This window comes from Globicephala melas, chromosome 7 (genome assembly GCF_963455315.2).
Source record: "Globicephala melas chromosome 7, mGloMel1.2, whole genome shotgun sequence".
In the NCBI taxonomy this organism is placed as follows: domain Eukaryota; kingdom Metazoa; phylum Chordata; class Mammalia; order Artiodactyla; family Delphinidae; genus Globicephala; species Globicephala melas.
The window spans coordinates 59266803-59291625 of NC_083320.1; the positions used below are offsets into that span (position 1 = coordinate 59266803).

A 24823-nucleotide genomic window follows, 5' to 3' on the forward strand; every position below is an offset into this window, starting at 1 on the left:
CTCTATTATTTTTCTGTTTCCTATGTTATTGCATTCTGCTCTAATCCTTATTATTTCCTTTCATTGGGCTTGCTTTGGGTTTATTCTGTTATTTTTGCAATTTGTTAAGGTTGGAGCTTAATGATCAATTTCAGACCTTTTTTTTTTTTTTGCGGTACACGGGCCTCTCACTGCTGTGGCCTCTCCCGTTGCAGAGTACAGGCTCCGGAAGCGCAGGCCCAGCGGCCATGGCTCACGGGCCCAGCCACTCTGTGGCACGCGGGATCTTCCCGGACTGGGGCACGAACCCGTGCCCCCTCCATCGGCAGGCGGACTCCCAACCACTGCACCACCAGGGAAGCTCAGACCTTTTTTCTTTTACCATAGATGTTTAAAGCTATAAATCCCCCCCAAGTACTACTTTATCTGCCACCTATAATTTTGATATGCTACATTTTCCTTTTCTCTCTGTCCAAAGTATTTAAAAATCCATTGTAGTTTCTTGACTCACTGGGTATTTAGAAATATGTTGTTTAATTTCCAAATATTTGGGAATTTTCCAGGTTTCTTTCTTGCATTAATTTCTAACTTAATTCTATTGTAGTTGGAGAACTTTTCAGTCCTTTTGGATATATTGAGATTTATTTCATGGCCTAACTTATGTATGCTAAAGAATGTTCCATGTGCCCTTGAAAAGAATATATATTCTTTGTTGGGTGGTGTATTCTACGTATGTGAGTTAGGGAGAGTTGGTTGAGAGCGTTTGTCAAGTCTTCTATAACCTTGCTGATTTTCTATCTAGTTGTTCTCTCAGTTACTGAGAGTGGGGTAATGAAATCCATTATTGTTGAACTGACTATTTATCCTTTAAAGTCTGTCAATTTTTGCTTCATGTACTTTGAGGACCTATTGTTAGCTGTATATACATTTACATTTGCTGTATCTTCCTGATATGCTGATCCTTTTATCATTATGAAATGATCCAATTTATCTCTAGTAATATTTCTTTTCTTAAGCCTATTTTGTCTGAAATTATGATAGTTACTCCAGTTCATGGTTATTGCTTGCACGGTAGTACAGAATTAAGGTTTCCAAAGATCAAAGCAAAGGTGGTCCACTATTGTATCTTTTCTTTTGACTTTGGAGATTGAGATTCTAGTCACCCCATTTCTTTGCAGATCTGGGAGAAAGATGTTCACTTCCCTTCCAAGGGAAATAAAATGGTAGCTGCCTCTTGGACTCTGTTCCAGGTCTTATAAGCAGATTTTAGAAAATCTCTGTGATGAGAAGTTTCAGCAAACACACATGCACAGGTGCACACATACACATACACACTCTCACCCAGAAATCATCAATTCTAGTCCCTTCCTTCACGTATGAGAAAACTGACACATAGATCATCAGTGACCCACCTCTGCAGCTTTGGCAGAATCAAGACAAGATTTCATCTCTCAATTCCTATTCTGGTGTTCATTCCATTCCATCACTCTGATAAATTATTCTTTCAAGTCCTCAGTATGAGTGACAACAGCTGCCTGCTGTAATAACCTTTTCTATTAACAAGTACACTCAGGTTGGAATAGATTCAAGCCATTCAAGATTCCCCCCTCAGAACCCCAACATCTGAGAAAGACAATGAGGTTCTAAAGGGGGGGAGCTAGCTAGGCGGGCTGATCAAGGTGTGTGTGCCTGTCTCTTTCTGCCTTAACCTTCCCGTACTAAGACTTATTTGTGTTCATTTCAAGAGGCAGGGCAAGTGCTATCATCCCCTACCCATTTGATCTTCCACACTTGACTCAGTTCGTGTATGTACGTCATCCCTCAGCATCTGTGGGGGGTTGGTACCAGGACCCCTTGCAGATACCAAAATCCACAGATACTCAAGTCCCTTATATAAAATGGAGCAGTACAGTCGGCCCTCCACAGCCGTTGGATCTAGTGTGCTCACAGGCTTCTTGCATACAAGAAGAGGAGATTCTGTATAATCAAATTGAGAAATGTACACCACTGTGGTTCTACCACTGGCTGGGTAACCTTGGGAAAGTACTTAAGTTAGAGTTTTAGTTTCTTATGTGAAATAAAATTACTTTATCTATTTCATAGGGTTATTCTAACTATTAGATGAGATAATTTATAAGGAAGTACCTAATCCAGCCCTTTTTACTGAGGGTGTTTTGTTATTTTATATAAAGACAATCCAAGTCCTTAACACTACAGTAAAAAAGAGGGCTAATCTTTTAAGGTTTTCTTGTTTGCTTTGTTTTGATCAAAGAACTGCCGTGATAAAGAACCTGGTCAAAGTTACGTATTGTAAAATTGAGCACTATACTTATCATAGACCTGAAGTTGCTCATTGGATTATACAAATATGAATATAAAGTGTTAAAAATATGTGCCTTTCTGTGTTTTTATAAGGCAAAATTTTCTGTGTGCTCCTTTTTGGAAAGGGTAATTCCATCAGTTATAAACTGCTGCTCCAAATTATGTGATAATTTAGATCAAGGTCATTATCAACGCAGATGACCAAATCTGAAAAATATTCTCATGTCAGAGGCCTTGAAGAAAGAATGCTCTAAAGGGATTAAAATGCCTTGCAAAGAATTATAACATGAATAGCTCAAGAAATCTTAATTTGTAAAAGGTCACAGAGTTACAAAAAACATCGCTCATTTCAACTAATTAAATGAAATTTTAGTTAAATGGCACCTTTAAATATTGGTACTGCAGCTGCGAGTGCATTTAAATAGCATTTACGCAGATATAATTAGCACAATTAAACATGGGTAGAAGTGGAAACACCATTCTTAATTATATTGATATAATCAGTTTTATTAATGCTTTATAGCAACAAAAGTGACATCTGACAGTAGCACACAATTCATGACAGAACCTAATATTAAGCATTTTAGCATATTAAAGAATCTAAAGCTAGGTAATTGGGGAAAGAAAAAAGTCAAATAGAGTTCTTACCTGTGACGATACCATAGTTGGGAGGTTCAAGAATTACTCCGTAAAACTGGATGATGTTTCTGTGACTGAGGACACTGAGTATTTCTGCCTATACAAAAATCAAATACAAAATTGCATAAAATTTCACATTTATAAAAGTCTCATAAAATAAGTTTCCTACTCAATTTTCTTTTACATACATTTACAAAGATGTATATGTGCTCAACAAGTATGTGATGCTGATAAAACTGTCTTTGGCAGCACTCTTGACAGATTAAGAATTTATATATTGAAGCTTTCTGAAAAATTTAAAGAAGAAGTGGGGTTGAACTGGCGGCAGAAGAGGTGCTTACTAGCAAGCTGGCATGACTGACAGTGGAATGGGATGACTAAAGAGGGGAGATACCACATTTATTTACAGTAAAAGCCCTCTTCCTAAAAGTCAAATACATTTTTTCCTGCATAATATTTCTTTTGGGAGACTGCAATAAGACTGAACTTCTGTCGGTTGGATGAGTAGTCATGACAAAATTACGGCAGGGTTTCTTAACTATTACTGGAATAGATTCAGGTAATACCTATTTATATTATTTATCTAACCATTTATTTAAAATATATTATTGCTCTCGTACCATATGCAAAGTACTGTAAAGGACAGACACGTGGATTCTTGACCTTCAGTGGTGATTTGATAGGGAAGCCAGACTTTACACTGTGAAATGTGTTAATTATTAGAAAACTGTACTGCAGGGTGTCATGGTAAAAAATACTGTTTATTAAACTTAATTGTTTTTAATTAATTTATTTATTTATTTATTTTGGGCTGCATTGGGTCTTCATTGCTGTGCATGGGTTTTCTCTAGTTGCTGCAAGCAGGGGCTACTCTTTCGTTGGGGTGCACAGGCTTCTCGTTGCGGTGGCTTCTGTTGTTGTGGAGCACGGGCTCTAGGCCCACGGGCTTCAGTAGTTGTGGAATGTGGGCTGAGCAGTTGTGGCTCACGGGCTTCTAGAGTGCAGGCTCAGTAGTTGTAGCACACGGGCTTAGTTGCTCCGTGGCATGTGGGATCTTCCCGGACCAGGGCTCGAACCCGTGTCCCCTGCATTGGCAGGTGGATTCTTAACCACTGTGCCACCAGGGAAGCCCTAAACTTAATTTTTAAAATGAAAAATAAAAGAGGTACCACAGTGTATATCTGCTAATGTCTACAGGAGGATGTTCTCTAGATTAAGTAAATTACATGTAGTCATTAAAATTTTATTGCTTTTGTGGAGTTAAAATATGGCTAATCAAGAATTAAAAGTACAGTTAAAGTCAGCAATGAATAAAAATGGAGAAGCCTTGGTCATAAAGGAGACTCCCCTTTGGGAATTTGCACATTTGTTACACATTTTTCTTTTCATAGTAGGAGTTGAGTTTTCATTTAAAATGCTGTGAAACTTGTTTTGAAGGTGGTGTGACTAGATAGAAAACAGAAGGTTGAGGGTTGACAAGGGGTCAATGTGGGAACAAGAGAAAGGAACATTATTCGTGATTGGATGAGACATTTATCAAGGTTGATTTGACAGTTTTTTCTTTTAGTAATATAGGTGTTGAAGGGAGCCATCAAAACGATTCCTTAACATTCACTGAGCGTCCACTGTGTGTAGAGGTTCTGTATTCATCAAACAACCTTCTCATAGTTTAGTTTTCCAAGTAGAAAGAAAATGCATTAATTGAGTAATAAATACAATTATTCATCCATATGACAATTCTACTTCTCATTAAATAATCATAAATGACCTTGGTTGTAAAAATTGAGTTCATGTGAAGCTTGGAAATCATAAGCCCTCTATTTTTTTTAAATTAATTTATTTTATTTATTTATTTTTGGCTGCATTGGGTCTTCATTGCTGCACATGGGCTTCTCTAGTTGCGGCGAATGGGGGCTACTCTTCGCTGCGGTGCGCGGGCTTCTCATTGCAGTGGCTTCTCTTGTTGTGGAGCATAGGCTCTAGGTACGCGGGCTTCAGTAGTTGTGGCTTGCGGGCTCTAGAGCGCAGGCTCAGCAGTTGCGGCGCACAGGTTTCGTTGCTCCGTGGCACGTGGGATCCTCCCTGACCAGGGCTCGAACCCGTGTCCCCTGCATTAGCAGGCGGATTCCTAACCACTGCGCCACCAGGGAAGCCCCAAGCCCTCTATTTTTAAGTGGCAGATCAACTCTTTTGTGAGTAAAGCATGAGAGTTCAATGTTAGGAAGCATAAATGTTGGGACTAGTATTGGTCAAAATAGGGGACTGTTATCCTTTGGTGTGTTTTGTTATATTGTTTGGAATATCTAAATCCTGTGACCATTAAAAATGTTTGTAACAATAAAGAATAAATACAAGAATATTCTGAATCCTTGGAGAACCTTTTTTTTAAAATTTTATTTACTTATTTTTGCTCATTGGGTCTTTGTTGCTGTACGCGGGCTTTCTCTAGTTGCAGCGAGCGGGGGCTAACTCTTCGTTGCGGTGCGTGGGCTTCTCATTGCCGTGGCTTCTCTTGTTGCGGAGCACAGACTCTAGGCACACGGGCTTCAGTAGTTGTGGCCTACGGGCTCTAGAGCGCAGGCTCAGTAGTTGTGGTGCATGGGCTTAGTTGCTCCGCGGCGTGTGGGATCTTCCCGGACCAGGGCTCGAACCCGTGTCCCCTGCATTGGCAGGCAGATTCTTAACCACTGCACCACCAGGGAAGCCCTGAATGACCATTTTATAATTAAGCACGACATGGGATTTTCAGTGATCCAGCTAGTTTTCATGCTTACGTTTAAGATATTGACAAATTATACCCTGGAGAGAGAATTTATCTTTTCAGGTATTGGTAAGCATGTCTAACAGCTCTTGAGTAGACATATGCTAATGACAAAACAACTATTGTGTCCCTTTGTTGTGCTCGTATTTTAATTTTTTTACAGTTATAAAAAACTCTTGCAGTATGATTTGTAAGTAAAAGACATTTTTATGGAATAAGACTTTAGGTTCCAATTTAATAAACTAAGAATTTGATTTAACATCTTGAAAACAACGTGCTATTTTAGAGTGCTGTAGCAGTTTCATGGAAATGGGCTAATAATAAGCAGAGGTAGATTAAATAAATAAGTGGTATTTGCAATCGATGAAGGTCAAGTGACACCATGTTAGCAATTCAAACAAACTCCAACAGAAATACCTGGGATTAACTGAATTACTAAAACCTGTACTTGTAGCAGCCAGTAACTGACAGCAAGCGTATGTATTATGTAGATTTGCCTTTATAGGCACCTGCTTGCCAACAGTTCATTAATGGAAATTGCTGAAGTAAATATGCAGCAAATAATTTTTCCTTAGATTGTTGTTTTCCAGATTTAAATTCTGGGATACTCTAGCAAATGGCCTGCACATCAAAATAATGGATTAGTGGTTTTAAAAAGTTCACTATTAAAAAGGAAACATAACAATGACGAAGGCTAAAATAATGCTCCATTGTACTGAAAACTGTAAATATCTTTTTACACTATTAAAACTAACAAAAGAATTATTTTTAGTACATATAATTTGATGAAAGTTGTTTATTTCTGTTGTATTGATTTTAGAGTTGCATTTTTATTTAACTGAAAAATTGATTTTGATTTTATGAGCTATACACAATAAAGAGTTAATTCTCAGGTTTATGTTTACTCAAGTTACACTGAAATAACAATTTTAGTCAACACTGGAAGTCCAGATGACTTCATTTTTCTACACAATGTATTGACATTTCTGTTTGCAAAATGCTATTGTAAGAACTCTAACAGATACTTGTATGCGGACTCACAGCAGCATTATTCACAACACCCAAAAGGCAGAAACCACCCAAGTATTCATCAAGTGATGAGCAGATAAATAAAACATAGTAGATAAATACAATGAGTATTATTTGGCCGTAAAAGGGAATTAAGTTCTGATACTTGTCACAACATGGATGAACTTTGAAAGCATTAGGCTAAGTGAATAAGCCGGGCACAAAAGGGCAAACATTGGATGATTCCACTTATACGACATATCTTGAAGCTGGCAAATTCACAGGTTAGAAAGAATGTAGATTAGAGGTTACCAGGGACTGGAAGAGGAAGAAATGGGGAGTTATCACTTAACATGTAGAATTTCTGTTTGGAGTGATGAAAAATTTTGGAAATAGATAGTGGCGATGGTTGATTTCAACACTGTGATTATAGTTAATGCCACTGAACCATACACTTAAATATGGTTAAAATGACAGATATTATGCTGTATGTATTTTACTACAATAAACATTTTAAAGGTTTCAAAAATGTTATTCTAGACTTTTGCAGAGATGAATGACCATAATCTATTTACTAATCATCCAAGAGTTAACACAACCCAAGGTCTAAAGATCTTTGGGGTAAATAAGTAGTTTTCCAGATTAGGACGTGAGGATTTAAGGAAAGACCAGGACAGACTACAGCAATTTAAACTCATGCTCAAAGATTCTCCATAAAATAAAGGATCCCAATGTGACAGACAAGTGGAGTAACCACAGGTCGATTCATAAAAATGTCTAGTAGTAATGTCCTTATCAGAGCACACAGATGTCTATACAGCTATTGTGTTTGCAGTAAGATATGTGACTGCTCCCATGGTTTCCAGTTGGGGCTGGTTTCTTCTTCCCTCCCTCCCTCCTTCTTTCTTCATAGGAAAACTTATCAGGGATTTGGGGAGGAGGTGGGCACTCTGTTAATTTTCTTTCAACTGGCATTTCTAAGCATTTATGTGGGGAGATGACCCATTAGCTCAGTTGGCCATGTTTCCAGAACTCAACCAGCAGGTTCCAAATGGCTGATCCAATCAGAGAGAATAAGAGAAACTAAATATCATAATTTAACTAAATTTACTAAGTATCATAATTTAACTAAATTTAAGTTTAGGGGGTGGTTAAGTTTTAACATCCTTCCTTTAAAGTACTTTCAACAGCTTTATAATAAGGTTTTAAGTTAATTAGTATCTTCATCTTCAGAGCAATCCCTTTCCCTCTATTCAAAACTTTTTTCAACCTAATCCCAAATTTTAATTTGTCTCTAATTTTGGAGAGCTACCATAGAACCCTTAAAGATTCTATGAGTTTTTTTCTTTTAGTTGAAGTATAGCTGATTTACAATATTGTGTTAGTTTCAGGTGTACAACAAAGTGATTCAGTTATATATATTTTTTCAGATGATTTTCCATTATAGATTATAAAATATTGAACATAGTTCCCTGTGCTGTACAGTAAATCCTTGTTGCTTATCTATTTTATGTATAGTAGTTTGCATCTGTTAATCCAATACTCCTAATTTATCTCTTCCCTTCTCGTTCCCCTTTGGTAACCATAAGTTTGTTTTCTTTGTAAGTCTGTTTCTGTTTTGTATATAGATGCATTTGTATTATTTTTTAGATTCCACATATAAGTGATACTATATAATATCTATCTTTCTCTGTCTGAATTACTTCACTTAGTATAATATTCTATAGGTACATCCATGTTGCTGCAAATGGCAATATTTCATTCTTTTTTATGGCTGAGTAATATTCCACTGTATATACGCGCACACGCATGTGTGTATATATATATGTATGTATGTATATGTATATATATGTATGTGTGTGTGTGTATATATATATATATATATATATATGCCTCATCTTCTTAAACCAGTGGGCACTTGGGGGTTGTTTCCATGTATTGGTTATTGTGAATAGTGCTGCTATGAACATTGGGGTGAAAGATTTTTGTTTGTTTGTTTTGTTTTTTTTTGAGGTACGCGGGCCTCTCACTGTTGTGCCCTCTCCTGCTGTGGAGCACAGGCTCCGGATGCGCAGGCTCAGTGGCCATGGCTCACAGGCCCAGCCGCTCCACAGCATGTGGGATCTTCCCAGACCGGTGCACAAACCCGTGTCCCCTGCTTTGGCAGGCGGACTCTCAACCACTGCGCCACCAGGGAAGCCCAGATTTTGTTTTAAAGCTTGTTTTACATTTAAAAATATTCCATTGATACAGTCTGTATGTATTTACGTGATAACTTATTAAAAATAAAGTTGGGTTCACTTCTTTTTGTGAAAGAAAGTTACCAATGGCACTCTACTTATCACTATAAAATCAAAGCAGTAGTTTATGAAGACCCATATCATGAGGCTGGCAGGCTCTATTTACATCTTATATTAGGAACAAGCTTTTCTCCCTGGTTGTCAACAGCTCTTAGCCGCTACATAGCAGCAGGACTGTGTCTCACAGGGTCCATCTTTCTGCCTGTGATGTGGTACCGACCACAAAGACAGTAGGTGTAAAAAAAATCCAAGGTACACTTCTACTGTCCACGAGTGTCAGCTGCTCCTCCTTGCCCTCTGGTGTGTGGTATTTAAAACATTCCTGATTTCTGGAGGACCTTGATTTCTGAGGTCCTCACCAATTCCAAGAGTCTATGATTCCATCAGAGTATGATAGTAAAAGGAAGAAAAGTGGCTCATCCAATCCTTCAAAAGGAAGCAGTCTCCTTACTGCACTGTGCATTCAAGGTCAAAGGCTCTCTCCAAAGACAGCTGTGTCTCCAAAATACCAATCTGATCCAGGATCAGTATAGTCCCCCAAAGTTCAAGAAGATATGAGATGAACCCACATTTTTAAAAAACTTAAAATGACACATATAAGAAGAGAGATGGGGAAGAAATAAAATAACATATTGATTGTGGTTATCTGTAGGTAGCAAAAAGAATCATAAATGATTTTAAATTTTTATATATTTCCCAAATTCTTTACAATAAGTCTCTATAATTTTTGAATAAGAAAAAGTAATACATGTATGTTATATGTAATATATATGACTAGAGCATGTAAATATAAAAATATTGATTTGCATGGAAATTCTGATTTTTCCCTAGGATTGGGTCAGGAAGAGATAAAACTCTTTCCTTACCTCCCCAGAACTACCCTAGGTATATAAAAACTAGTTTAGTTAACCTCTGAGCCATGAGTTTCTCTTGATATGGCTCCAGAGCAAACTAGTGTTCACCTGGGTTATTCCTGAAGAAGGCCATGGACTCTGAGAGGCCATGAGACAAAGGTGCTGGGCACTGAGTGCACCTATTCAGAGTCTGGCTCAGTGCTTTATTAAATCATCATCCTTCCTCTCCCTTCTGACATTTGCTCCTGTGGCCCAGTGCTCTTGAGGGAAGCCTTCCCTACGTTGCTCATCTTGCACCACATCTAGTATAATACCACGTGAGGGAGAAAGGTTAGATGCTTTATATACTGGAAGTACTCAATAATATCTGAAGGGTGGATGAACAAATAGTATTTGATGATAATGATATTAAACCTGTTTAAGTAATTGCCACGGTAAGAGTTCATGTTAGGTAAATGTTTACTCTGAACAGGACAGTAAGAAGATTAAAATGCCTGTGGGTGTGGCTTTGCTTTAATATTCATTCTGTTCTTTTACATGCATAAGGGTTACTTAAGGGTATTATTTTATAAGAATGACAATCAATTATACAACCATAGTAGAAGCCACATGGAAATTTATGTTCACCAGCTCATTGTTGATTTGAACTTTCAGAATGAAGACTTGGATGGCTACGAGTTGCCTCTTGCAGGCTCTGCCGTCCACAACAATCAAACAGGCAAAATTTCTTGACCGCCCTTCCCTGTTTGGCTATTCTCCAAGCATGCCCTCATTGCACTTTTTCAGATTCAGAATGCAGAGGCTTGCTTAGTCTTAAACCTTCCAGTTCCAGTTTTCTACCCAAGGCATTTTACCATTTATATTTCCAAAAATCACCTCTGCAGGTAAGCCAGCTTCTTATCAAGTCCACACTTTCCATACCCACTGTGGCAGACACTCCTCTACGACACACTGAAAAATGGAGCCCTGATTCTCAGGAGTGGGGCTACATTTCATGAAGGCTTCTTTCTATAGACTGAATGTGTTCCCCTAAAATTCGTATGTTGAAACCTAACCCCCAATGTGATGGTATTTGAAGGAGGGGCCTGTGGGAGGTGATTAGGTCATGAGGGTGAAGCCCTCATGAATGAGATTAGTGCCCTTATAAAGGTGACCCCAGAGAATTCTCTCACCCCTTCCTTCTGCCCTGTGAGGGCACAGCGAGAAGATGGTCATCTGTGAACCAGGAAGCGGGTTCTCACCAGAAACTGAATCTGCTAACAACTTGATCTCAGACTTCCCAGCCTCCGGAACTGTGATGAATAAATGTTTGTTGTTTATAAGCCATCCCACCTTTGGTATTCTGTTACAGTAGCCTGAATGGACTAAGACAGCCCTCTTCCTAGACTTGGGCTAGTATCACAAAACTCTACAACAACTGAACCAGGCCTCTTATGAACAGGAGGGGTTCGAAAAGACAATGCCACTGGTCTTCTCAGAACAGCATACCTCTTATCATTATCCCCACAGAGCCCAGAACTATCGGACTTAGCAGTGGAATGTAAGGGAAAAGGGGAAATTCTTGATTTAAAAACTCCTAAAACAGTAGTGTGTTTACAAGTCTATAAGGTCAAAATACCTGGTTCTTTCAGCCAAGAAGTGGGTAGACCTTCCCTTCCCTTTTAACTCTTTCAGGCTCTGATTATAAAGATAACTGAGTCAGAATGTTCACTCTCAGTAATCAGAAGATTTACATATCAGATCACAAGAACCAGGGTCAAGAAAAAGTTGTTTAATTCATTGCATTTTTACTCCAAGAGTATCATGGCTAGAGGCATTTTCCTAAAATAAAAATTTGATTCTTACATGTACGGCAAGATGGAAAACAAGCCCCCATTCCTCCTAAAAACTCAGGGCTATAGAACAACTTTAAAAGTAGGCTTGGATGATTCTCAATCCTGTATTTAATCACCAGAGTCATACCCAGGTCATGCTCTTTGAGTCATTTTAGGCTTAATGAGACTCATTCAATAACATGACAAGCAGCAAACCTCTCAGTTCTGTACGTTCTCTTTCAAATGCTGCCCTTTAGGTATTCAGGGAAATAAAGAAGGATAAATGAACTGAATTCAGGTTCCATAATATAATACAGCCTATATTCCTCATGACATTTGATGTCATGAAAACTTTTCTTTGGAAGAAAAATGTCTAGAAATACTAAGAAGGAAAAATAAACAAGTCATTCTGCTCACTCTTCATGAACAGTCAAGATGGAGCCATGTGGGATGCATTACAAATGTCACCGGTACTGTGAAGTCTAAATTGCTCAAGGGTTTTCCTGGGGTTGCAGCAGACTCACCACATGCAGCTGCTTGGACAGCAGCCTAGGCTCCCCTCCAGGGATCAGGCTGCTCTCCAGTTAAGTACATACCCAACTAAGGGCAGACTAACCTGGCAGGATGGAAGGGTGGCTAAAACTGAATGAAATAAATAGTGAAGATTTAAGGATAGGGATTTAAGAGATATCTCCAAGGCATAAAAAGGCTAAGAGACTTTAGACTCTTCATGCTCACAACAGAATATCACTGTGATGACATGAAAAAGTAAAATATATTATAAACAACCTGTATTCAGTTTGGGTGACAAAAGCACATTCAAGCACCTAACTTTCTACTAAACAACTTATGTAACTTGGTCAAAGAGATCACTTGGGGCTAAAATTACACAGAAAACCTCCCCAAAGAAAGCCTTTGAATAAGACTTGAAGTATGAACTAACGAAGGATTAAGCTTTTTTTTTTTTAAATGAAAAGCAATATAATTTAATCAAAATCTAGATTAGGCGAGTGGAAATTTAAATTCTAATTACAAAATAGATGGCCCTGGAGCGACCTGGTCACTCTGGACCTTGTTTTCTTCCTAGAAAACTACTTGGTTGGACGAAATTATCTTACAGATTCCTTCATGCTCTAAATTTCTTTCCATTTCTATATAAAAAAAAATTGATGCATTATTAACTACTTTATTCAGAGTGGGTGCTCAATAGATATTTGCTAAACTGAACTGAGGTAGTTAACTGTGGTGTGTTAGGACATCCTCTGGAGTCAAACAGGCTGAAGCATGAGTCTTGGCTATGCCACCAATAAGCTGGGTGATTTAAAGGAAGTTATTTAACCTCTCTGGGCCCGTCTCCTTAAGGGAGAACAGAAATCCTACCCCAGTGTCTAGCAAATACTAGGTGCTTATCCAATGCTAATTCCTTTCTCTGAAGGCTTTCCCCTTCCTTTTTAATCAGTTCATCATTCAGAGTCAAGTCAAGCTTACGAGCAAAGATCAGATCTCTTCCAGCAGTGGATTATACTTTCGTAATTGGTTTGTATTAGTTAGCTGCATGTATTTATTATATTTGACTTTATGTTTATCTGTGTTTTTACCTAAATATAGCACTTTAATATTTCCAAAGCACTTATGTTATTTGACTCTCACAAGTAAGTTAGATATTTTTATCATATTTAAGACTTAAGAAAACTGGGTCATTGATTTGATTTGTGCAGGCTCATTTTTTTCCCAGGAGCCTAGTAAACGTCAGTAATAAAGTTTGCAACTAGGTCTTCTACTTCTGCCTCTTTTTATAAATTTCCACCCCACTTTAAAAAAAAGTGCAATAAAATATGAGTCCTCTCATCTAAATATATATATTTTTAAATCTATTTATTTATTTGTTTTTATTTTTGGCTGTGTTGGGTCTTTGCTGCTGTGTGTGGGCTTTCTCTAGTTGCGGCGAGCAGGGGCTACTCTTCACTGCGGTGCATGGGTTTCTCATTGTGGTGGCTTCTCTTGTTGCGGAGTACGGGCTCTAGGCGCATGGGCTCAGGAGTTGTGGCACGTGGGCTCTAGAGCACAGGCTTAGTAGTTATGGCGCATGGGCTTAGTTGCTCCGCGGCGTGTGGGATCTTCCTGGACCAGGGTCGAACCCGTGTCCCCTGCATTGGCAGGTGGATTCTTAACCACTGCGCCACCAGGAAAGCCCTCTAAATATTTTTTATTAAAAGTTGCCCTTGCTCAAAGAGATTCCAGTTTGCAGACTCCTGAATAATTAATAACAGCTAGGATGTACTAAGTGCCTAGTATGCCAAGTACTTTATGTAGACTGCTTTTGTTTTTTAATGTTTCCATTTTTTTAACATCTTTATTGGAGTATAATTGCTTTACAATGGTGTGTTAGTTTCTGCTTTATAACAAAGTGAATCAGCTATACACCTACATATATCCCCATATCTCCTTCCTCTTGTGTCTCCCACCCACCCTCCCTATCCCACCCCTCTAAGTGGTGACAAAGCACTGAGCTGATCTCCCCTTGCTATGCGGCTGCTTCCCACTAGCTATCTATTTTACATTTGGTAGTGTATATATGTCCATGCCACTCTCTCACTTCGTCCCAGCTTCCCCTTCCCCCTCCTCTTCCATTTGTTTTTATTTCAGTTGGCGATCTTCTTCTTTTATTTTGAAATGTTTTATATTTGCTGTGAATACATTTGCTAATGCTATTTAATGACTTAGATCAATCTAGAGAACTAAAACATAATATAAATGTAATTTTAAAATGCATACTTTTTTTTGAGCAGAGGTACTTATTTATTTTTATTTTGAATGTATGTAGTATGAAGAAATTAAAAGAAGAAATGGAAGGGGTAGTTAAAGAACTTAATGACAATAATCATATTTTAGAAAGGTAAGTAATGCAAAAAATCATTCTGCCTGGTGATTGCATATGCAGTTGGTAGACTAACCTTTTAAATCCTCACAGCAAACCATGAGCGAGGGCCCTTCACTATCACCCTTCACTAGGCACAGAGAAATTTTAAAACTTGCCTAAGGGCACAGAAAATGGCAAAGCCAGGTTCTTAACACAGGTTGTCTTATGTCAGAGCTCTGCTTATAATCACTAAACCGTCCCATTTTACTTTACAAACCTAATCTGAATGCAGAATGGAACCTTAGTTTATAGAACATCCGAAAATTACAATAGGCCTAGAAAATTTAGAAGTGTGAGAAACAACTCCTCATCAAGTCCCCCTTAGGGCCTTGGCCACTGCCCCCACTGCAAGATTTCCATACCTTCCTGACACTCAACTGTGCACGATCAAGTAAAGAACCAAGATCTAAATCCCGTAGGCACTAGGCCGTCAGGCCAGCCAGGAACGACCATATTGATAGCTAATAAAACCAGTTAATTGCACAGCATGAAGCACCCTCTCTCTACGCAAAAATTACATGGTTAGGAATTTTGAGCGACTCTCGCAATCTGATTAGCTAAGTGCTTTATAATATTACTCTACAGTGCAACAGAGTTTGATTATTTACATCCCATAAGAGAAATGTTTGCTACATTTATTATGGAAATCTGAAAAATCATTTAGAAGAATTCAGGCAAATTTAATTTTTAAATAGACTTGAAAAGTCCTTTCACATCTTGTAGACTCCAGTTAGACAGTATCTTGAATACCTGGATTCTTCAGCTAAGTTAATGATTTCACTATTTCTGGGCTCTGTCAGCATAGTCAAACAATAACTAATGACAAAGGCATGTGTGTGGTATCTCACAGACTATTGAGTGAAAAAAAAAGTACCAAATCCCAACAAATATATAGTAAAAATAATCTGGAATCATAGGCTCTTAAGATCATTTCTCCTCTAAAGGTCTGATGAAGAGATCGCCTCCACTTAAGCAAACCCTCCAATACTAATAACCATCACCACTTACCATGACAATCTTTCCTTCCATTAACCTTCATGTTGAAATCTAAGTCTTTCTTTGTGTTCAATAGAGATGGTGAAAGATAACATCTGAAAGCTAATTTTTATATTATATTACATTATACATTTTCCTAAGCCTAAAAATTTTAATTCTTATCAATTTCTTGACATATCTTATTTTTCAACTTTGGGGGGTTATCTTTACCTAAGTTTATGCAAAGACATCAGTGATTCTGAAAACATATTTAAATAATTGGTATTAGGTACAGCCATCTGACTGAATGTATTCACTTTTCAGCCCAATATTGGGCTATGTTGCAAACTTGGTTACCGTGGCTCTCCTCAAAACCATCTTTATATTCCTCCCATCTAAAAGAAAATTTTTGTTGTTCTTTTTAGTTCAATCATATAAAGTTATAATTTAAGTATAATGGTCTTAGTAAAAGGAATATTTGTGATTTTCCTGAACTGGTTTGTTTTTATCCCATTGCTCAACAATCTATCATGTTACATTTTTCAAGTTGATTGCTAAAAAGCTTAGACACAAATTTGTTGCCTATGTCTAGAAAGTACAAAGAACCTCATGAGTGTGTTTTTATCATACTAACTTCATTCCTGTTTTCATTTTGTTTTTCTACCATATTTTCCGTTTGCCCCATTTTCCTACTTTAATTTCTTTACATCTCACAATTTATATTTTTATTAGCTGCCTTAAATCGTTTTGACAACAAGGTCATACAATAAAATAGTATTCTGCAGTGTATCTCAAATTGGAGTCCTCAAGATAAGATTCTGGGGTCCACAGATAGATCCTTGGCAGCCCATCAAGTGAAAACTCAAAGAAACACTGGTCTAGTCGAAGGGTTACCTCTTGGTTACCTATCTGTGCACACAGATACTATTTCCTTAGTTTTTTCTCCTCCAGCAGGCTTCACCAGCATTCTGCTTTAGCAATTTATGACAATCCCTTAGATCCTTCCATTACCCACCCATCGCAAACTTAGAAGCCCCTCCTTGACCTTAATCTTTTAGCCTTATTCCCCTTAAACCTGCTCTTCAGTTGGTCACATTGAGGTCTCTAGTCCCTTAATTCCGTTCAGTTTTTCCTTTCTAATCAACTGGGTTCTATTGAAAGAAACAGAGATCCAAAATAGCAGTAGTTTAAAGAAGTAGTTTATATTGTCTCAAAACATGAAGGCTGCACGAAGCCCAATATGGCAGCCCCACAATTACCTCCATCCCACCATCCTCCCTTAGCACTGGTTGGCATCCTCAACGTTACCTGATGGTCACAATACAACCCCTGAGGTTCCAAGCCATTATATTTACATTCCACGCAGCAGGAAGGAGGAAAGTGCATAAGGGCATCCTCTTAGGCCAGCCTCCTTTAAAGAGCTTTCTCAGCAATCTCATCCAATGAGTTCTGTTTACATCTCTAATTATTGAAAGCTAAAAAACTGTAGCAGTAATTTTGAGTATCTCCAGTGTGCTCCCTTTTTTCTGGCTGCACCAGGCAGCAGGCGGGATCTTCCCTAACCAGGGATCGAACCCGTGCCCCCTGCATTGGCAGTGTGGAGTCTTAACCACTGGACCACCAGGGACGTCCCAGCTCCCTTCTTCATTCTCTGTTCACCCAACAAATATTTACTGAGTGTCTATGTGCCAGGCGCCATTTTTTGGGTGCTGAGGATAGGGATGAACAAGATAGCAAAACCCTTGCCCTCATGGAGCTTACGGTCTAGTAGAGGAAGACAGACAATGATGATATCAAGTAGTAAACAACACAACCTTTATGAATCAGCTACAATAAACCTCGACTATTTTCATGTCCTTCAGCTACTCTTGCCTTTTTCAGTCTCAGGTTACTATGACTACTCTACACTGGGGAAACAGGCATAACTGCCTTCAGTATTCCTTCCTTATGCTTCCTGCCTTTCTATGTGCTTCTATCTATCCTTCCTCCCCCAGACCTTACCCTGACACCTGTGCTCTTTATATCTCCCCTTCCTCCCTCAGGACATTACGATCCATCAATTATATCCTTCCCGGAGCCTTTAATCTCTTTCTAGTTCTATCCTCTAGGCCGAAAAAATGCTTGAGTTTCATCTCTCCAAGAAACAAACAACTTTCCTTGACCCTCTCTCCTTCTCAAACTACTTTCCTTAACATCAAAATGTCTTGAAATAATACTTTACACTAAGTTCTGTTTCCTTGCTTTCTATTCACTTCTTAATCCAATTATATTTGGCTGGATTTTTATTCTATTGTTAAAGTTTCCCTAACTAACTCTGAATTTTGATCTTTTCTTTTAAATATACCCTTTATAGGTTCTGTTTTGAGTTTTTAAGTTAAATATAACCTCCCCTTAACACTCTGGTACTGTCCTTAGCATCTACACCTGTGCTATATCCTGGTATGAATGAAAACAAGGATCAGACACAGGCATTGTAAGTTATATAAAAATAAAATAAACCCCTACCATCAAGACTTACACAATATCAGGGGAACAATAAAAGCGCACAATAACAAGATGCAACACAACCACCGTAAGAAGTACAAAGTGTTGTGGAGGACCCATGTGGAGATTAGGTGAAGCTGGGGGATAATGGAAAGCTTCTAGACAATGCAGAATGAATTCAGTTTTTTCTTTTTTTTTTTTTGCGGTACGCCGGCCTCTCACTGTTGTGGCCTCTCCCGTTGCGGAGCACAGGCTCCGGACGCGCAGGCTCAGCGGCCATGGCTCACGCGCCCAGCCGCTCCGCGGCATGTGGGATCTTCCCAGACCGGGGCACGAATCCGTGTCCCCTGCATCGGCAGGCGGACTTTCAACCACTGCGCCACCAGGGAAGCCCCTGAATTCAGTTTTGATTTATAGCTGGTGAAGGCTTGGCATTCCAAGCAAAGGGAAGAGCAAGAGCTTTGGTAGAGACACAGCATGGGGCAGCATATCTGAGAAACAGAAGCACTTTTGTTTGGTTGGAATATGGAGTATATGTAGAACACAGATAGGTATTGGACCTGCAAACCTACAGCAACATGACAATACATGCTAAGCTGATTTTCAGGTTGAATTTCAGTAGGAGAGACTCCTAAAAAGTAAGAAAACATATTAATGTTTAAACAGACCTTCCAGCCTGGCCTGCAGAGGTAAGAGAATTATTAATTTACCACTAGTTGGAATTTAAAGGTGATCTACTCCAACTGTCCTTCTAATGAAGTAGTTCCCTTAGTATTATTTTAAGAAATAGGCATTCCACCTCTGATTGAACACTCCTAAGGACACGTTAACACCAGGAAAGCAGTGATGTATTGCTGGGAATTTGGAAATGACTGACATAAACAGGTGAAAGCAGAGATATGCCAAGTCCCTCTAAAGTGAAAAGATCCTTTCAGGCCAGCAGCGTGGGAGATAACTTGATTGAAAGTATTGACATACTTAAAGTTCACGTGTGTGCATGTGTGTACACATGTATATATTTGTGTAGTTAGTGGTAGTTAGGGATGGTCAGCCATAAAGGCCTAGAAAAAAGAGATAATAAGCACTGGCAGGGAAGTCTGTAAAGCATAATAACTTCTCCAATGAGGTGGGTCCTGTTGGAGGGCAGATAAATTAGATTATCAGCAGAATGTAGCAGTAGAACATATTCAAATCCCATTACTAACTCCTCTTGTTCTGAGTCCACACTCACAAAGCAATGTCTCACCTATGAACGGAAAATTTTAAAATTAGTAAGTTGACTTTATTCTTCAGTTGCAGTCAAATATGTTAGCAAGATTTAGCACTGAGTCCACTCAACTCTGAAATTTCTGATCACATAAAGCAGAAGCTACCTGAGACTTCCCTGGTGGTCCAATGGTGAAGACTCCGTGCTTCCACTGCAGGGGTCGCTGTTCGATCCCTGGTCGGGGAACTAAGATCCCACATGCCACGTGGTGCAGCCAAAAAATGAAAAAAAAAAAGGCAGAAGCTACCTTACTAGTGAGCTATTTGGGCAGCTACCAGCTTTCCCTAGAAGTTGCCTTCCCTATATCCTTGGGAGCCTTCGATCCCATATAGTAGGAAACTGCTTTTCTAGATAGCCTATTCTGTTGTCTCAAGTTACTTGAGTTGACCTATGTAACTTCCTGTGTTCCTTGAACTTGCTTGCTCAGATTTTTATGTCATTTCCAAACACCATCACACCCCAAATTCTGATTTTTCTCTTTGCTTGAAGAGTCAGTTGGTGTCCTTAATCTGACTGTGGCTCTATTTAATACCTTAACATTGACACCTCTGAGCAGAAAGAAAGAGAGTCCCTTTTTCTTGGCATTTGATAATGGTACTTAATGATACTGTAACATTCTTCCCGCACCTGTTGACTGAAGCAGTGTTTGTGTAACAGGATTCCTTTTATTTCATGCAACAATGCTTAGAACCCTGGAGAGATCAGAGACAGGCCTCAGTTTATATTCTGAGTGCCCTAGGTGGAACTCTTCTCATGCAACAGACCATTATCATCACTAAAAGTCTCAGAGAAAATAATTCAAGATTTTCTGTATAATTATGCTTATCAATGGCATATGACCCTCAAAACACAAGAATCATTTTGCATGTAAACAAATATAAACTTGGAGATGACGTATGTTATATATCAACAAGAGCAACACTTCTGGGAGCCCGAGACCTTTGTTAACAAAACACACAGAAAGTCATTGCTGAGTATAGCCGGGATGGAATAGTGAGCCCAGAGATACAGGGTCTCACTAAGTAGTGAGGTCCAACAGTGAACCCAGAGATAAAGAAGAAAATAAACCAGAACATCGGCATGTTTTCCGAAGGAGTTGGAATAGAAGACTGTGGGTTATGAAGCATGAGAACATACACCTTGTTAAGGGCCTAAAGAAAGCTATACAATTTTCTTTAAGGCTGGGAGAAAGCGACTTGATACAGATGAACCAGCTCCCATAAATACTATCATTTTATAATTCTTTTGCAATCAATGAATGTAATAACTTTTGAGTTTCAGAAGTTGAAAGCTGAACACACCATCACTCACACACTACTCTACCTAATGCTCACGCAGGGCTTCCTGTGTATTAACACTGTCTCATCACTTTACAGACATTAATGCATTTAATCCACAAAGTAAATACTATTATTACCCCCAGTTTATCTCTAAGAAACTACAGAACCGGAGGCTATGTATCTTGCTCATGGTCAGATAGCTGAGAAGCAGTGAAGCCAAGATTCAAACCAGGCAGTCTGGCTGTACAGCCTATGATTTAGACCATGACACAGTACTGCCTCTCTCACAAATGAATGTCGATAGATGAACATGCTCTATACATGTACACAGATGTGCATGGACACACATTTCTATATATTTCATATAAATGGACAAACTCACCTGTGACAATACATATGCCTAATATAGTAAATACTCTAACATATTTATTTGATCTGGGTATGGAAAGAACTCTAGAATCAGAATCAAGAGACCCACGTTTATTCTTGGTTCTGACACTTGATGGCTATGTGATTTGGGGCCTCAGCTCACCTAATGATAAAATGTCAAAATGTGGAGGTAAAAAGGACAGAATGAATGATCTAAAGTCCCTTCAACTCTAACGTTCTGACTCAAATCGGATTTAATTGGTATGGGGTGGGACCCAGGCATGGGTGTGTCTTAGAAGCTTCTTAGGTGAGTCTAATGTGCACTGGCCCGGAGAGTGGTTTCTGTGGCAAAGCTACACTGTAGCCTCATTACTTTGGAGTCGGAAACCCTGGGGCTGAATTTCAACTTTCTCATGTGTGAGCTGTGTGGCCTCGCGAGTCTCTTAATGTCACTGAGCTTGCTCTCCATCTGTAAAATAAGAAAACCAGTATCTACTTAAAGCAGCTGTGAGGGCCAAACATGCATGGAAAGTACATGCTAGGCACCTGGTTTTCCTCAATGAATCATTCCTAGAGTGAACGCAGACAAAATTTTTAGAAGATATACAGAACTGAATTCAGATACACAGAACATCAGTGAGAACTATGAAGTGCTGGAAAACAGATGCAAAGACTGACAGCAGCAGCACAGTGAAACTCAGAAAGGAGAGAATACCTGTCCTGCCACAGGTCTGGGCAGGAGAGTGACCACAAACCAGAGAGTCTAGTGAATACAGCACTGGAAGAGAGTGAAGGCACATGTCATCCTGCATACTCAGGTAACACCACAGCAGCTGGAAGAATCTAAATCCAAAGACCAAAATATACCAAGGAGACCAAAAGTTGTTAAGCCTAGTTCTTCTATTCTCTAAATAAATCTCTTAAAGGCCCCTACTATTTTAAAAATAAAGTGCCAAGCTGAAGGAAAGTGAACATAACTTCTTTTCCACACACAGGGTAAGGAATCCAGCTTATCATCATTAGCCTCACAATTACTGCATTTGCAGAACGCATGTGAATTCGGTGGGGCAGGTCTTGTGTTTCTATCTTCTGCCTATTCTCAGATCTCTGTGTCAGAGGTCACAGAAGAGCACACAATATACCATTATTTGTTTTCAAAACAGCTGCCTGTGGTCCTGGCTGTCATTCATCATAATGAGGTCTCTGTTGTGTTAGTTTAATCAAATGAGCCCAGTACGTGTAACTGTATTCTCCATTCAAATATGGAAGGACTATCGGCTCAAAGGCAATGGGGAAAATATTTTTCAGTTATTTTTCCAGGAGTGAACACGGATCACAATGATCTATTATCTGTAAAGTGAGGATATTATCTCTCAGCTCTCTAAAGGCTGTTGGGAGGACGGCCCAGAGAGCAGCGCATTCTTCCTGCGGCAGCACGGAGAGGAATACAGGTGCGGCATCAGGAAGGCAAGGACTTGGGTTTTCGGTTCTGGTTTTTCACTAAGTCCTCTGTGTGCCATACAGCAAGTTACTTGGCCTTTCAAACACTATACATCTGTGGAATGGGGGATAATAAAAACTTTAAACTTTTTCTTTTGAAATAATTTTTAGGTTCAGAGGAAAGCTGTGCTTCGGATTCCATTTAGAGTCATAGAAAAAAATAGAGGCCCCGTAGAGCCCTCGCCCAGTTAATATCGTACATTACTATTAACCAAAACTCCAGACTTCGTTTGGATTTCACCTGTTTCTCCATGAATGTCCTCTTTGTGGTCGAGGACCCACTCCAGAGTACCACATCACATTTAGCTGTTAGGTCACCCTAGTCTTCTCTGGCCTCCTATCACAGGCTTTTAAGAAGAATCAAATAAATGTGAAAACACTTCATAAAATGAAAAGGAGTATCAGAATACATTTTACTACTGTTAGGCATTAAATGAGTCCATGCATATAAAGCACCAAGAAAACTGGGATGTATTAAGCTCCCAATATGGTTATTAGCGTTATCATTATAATAAATATTTATACATATCCTACAATGTGGCCGGTTCTACATGTCTTCAACAGCTGCTTGGGGTTCAGAATTCCTCTACAATTCCAGATTTTTCTCCATAAGAAGCCAGCTTTATAGAGATAGCCCTTGACCACATCTTCAAAAACACCTTGCTCTAACCAAGTGAGTTAGCAAAAGCAGCTCAATCTAGCAGAGCAGGAAAGACAAGAGACAGAGTGAAGGCAGGGGAGGCATCAGTGGAACCTCAGAAGCCACGCAGGTTTCACTTCATCATCAATCTTAGTCCTAGAGCTACACAGCCAAAGAAGCCATGAAGTTCAAGAGGGACCATTCCATAGAAATCAGCAAAGCAACCAACACTTATACATTTCCTGTTAAACAATCTGCACAGTTTCCAAGCACCATTAGGAAGTTAGAAAAGATGACCTGTGGTGAGGGGGAGGCAGGAGAGTGAAGCTTTCTTCACCCGTCAGTGCACTGAGCTTGCTAACTTGCCTGGGAGAAAGCTCAACCAGGGTCCATGGTACTCACATAACCCATCTCAACAATATCAGGAAATAGTGAATAAATTCCAAGTTGCTTTAGAAGAATAAAACAAAGGAAACGTTCTGGAGTTGAACATGTACTGAAAGCCACTAGACATCCTGCCACTCACTGCATAACATATTACTAAGCAGTGTTCAGAAATTTTTACGACCCAAGAACCAGGGAGGTACTATGACCTGTTTTTTAGCAGAGAGGCCAACATGTCCTTAAGGATATGTTTGTCAAATGCATTAATATAATGTAATGTTAGCAGGCAAAAACTACACTGTGTGTGTGTGTGTGTGTGTGTGTGTGTGTGTGTGAGAAAGAGAGAGAGAGAGTGATGGTGGGCAAATAGTTGAGTGGAGGCATAAAGAAGAGTGAAATAAATACTTTAATTGTAATAAATAGCATTTCTTTTCAGCTTTCCACATTACCTTCTGGAAAACCGTGTTAACAAATATAATCCAGGAAACTTTTTAGCCAATTGTTTTTCTTTTTTTTTTTTTTTGCAATACACGGGCCTCTCACTGTTGTGGCCTCTCCTGTTGCGGAGCACAGGCTCCGGACGCGCAGGTTCAGAGGCCATGGCTCACGGGCCCAGCCGCTCCACGGCATGTGGGCTCTTCCCGGACCGGGGCACGAACCCGTGTCCTCTGCATCGGCAGGCGGCCTCTCAACCACTGCGCCACCAGGGAAGCCCCAGGAAACTTCTTAAAAAGTCTTTTTTGAAGCCAGTTATAGAATGCCTCTTGATCAAATTCATATTTCAGAAAGATTAGGATAATTCTTCATGAAATTTGGTGGTACACTATTTTGGGTGAAAAGTAAAAACTGACAGCTGCTGCTGGTTGCATTCTATTTTGTTTAGGGTAGCAAGGTCCCCAACCAAAACTTTCATCCCACAAGCCCCGTTATAGCTAATGTGACCTTATAACAAAATTCTAAGAAGATGTAAGAAGATATTATTCACGCACACAAAAAAATGAAGTCGGACCCCTTCCTCACACCATACAGAAAGATTAACTCAAAATGGATCACAGACAAAAACGATGAGCTAAAACTATCAAGCTCTTAGAAGAAAATACAGGAGTAAATCTTCATGACTTTGGGTTAAGCAGAGCTGTCTTAGATATGATACCAAAAGTACAAGCAACAAAATAGATAAATTGGACTTTATCAAAATTAAAAACATTTCTGCTTCAACAGGCTTCATTAAGAAAATGAAGAGACAACTCATAGAATGGGAGAATGTATCCCTAAATCATATATCTGATAAAGGGCTTATATCTAGAATATATACAAACTCTTATTA

At 39.1% G+C, this 24823-nt stretch overlaps 1 protein-coding gene across 4 annotated transcripts in view; it reads right to left on the reverse strand.

The window, feature by feature from the left end:
* Positions 1 to 24823, reverse strand: part of MAP3K20 (mitogen-activated protein kinase kinase kinase 20) — a 172500-nt gene that overhangs the window by 88298 nt on the left and 59379 nt on the right. For all 4 annotated transcript variants that reach the window (XM_060302237.2, XM_070045957.1, XM_030851860.3 and 1 more), the window contains exon 3: positions 2950 to 3037. In XM_060302237.2, coding sequence (XP_060158220.1) covers positions 2950 to 3037 — 88 coding nt within the window. The remainder of the gene's footprint in view (positions 1 to 2949; positions 3038 to 24823) is intronic.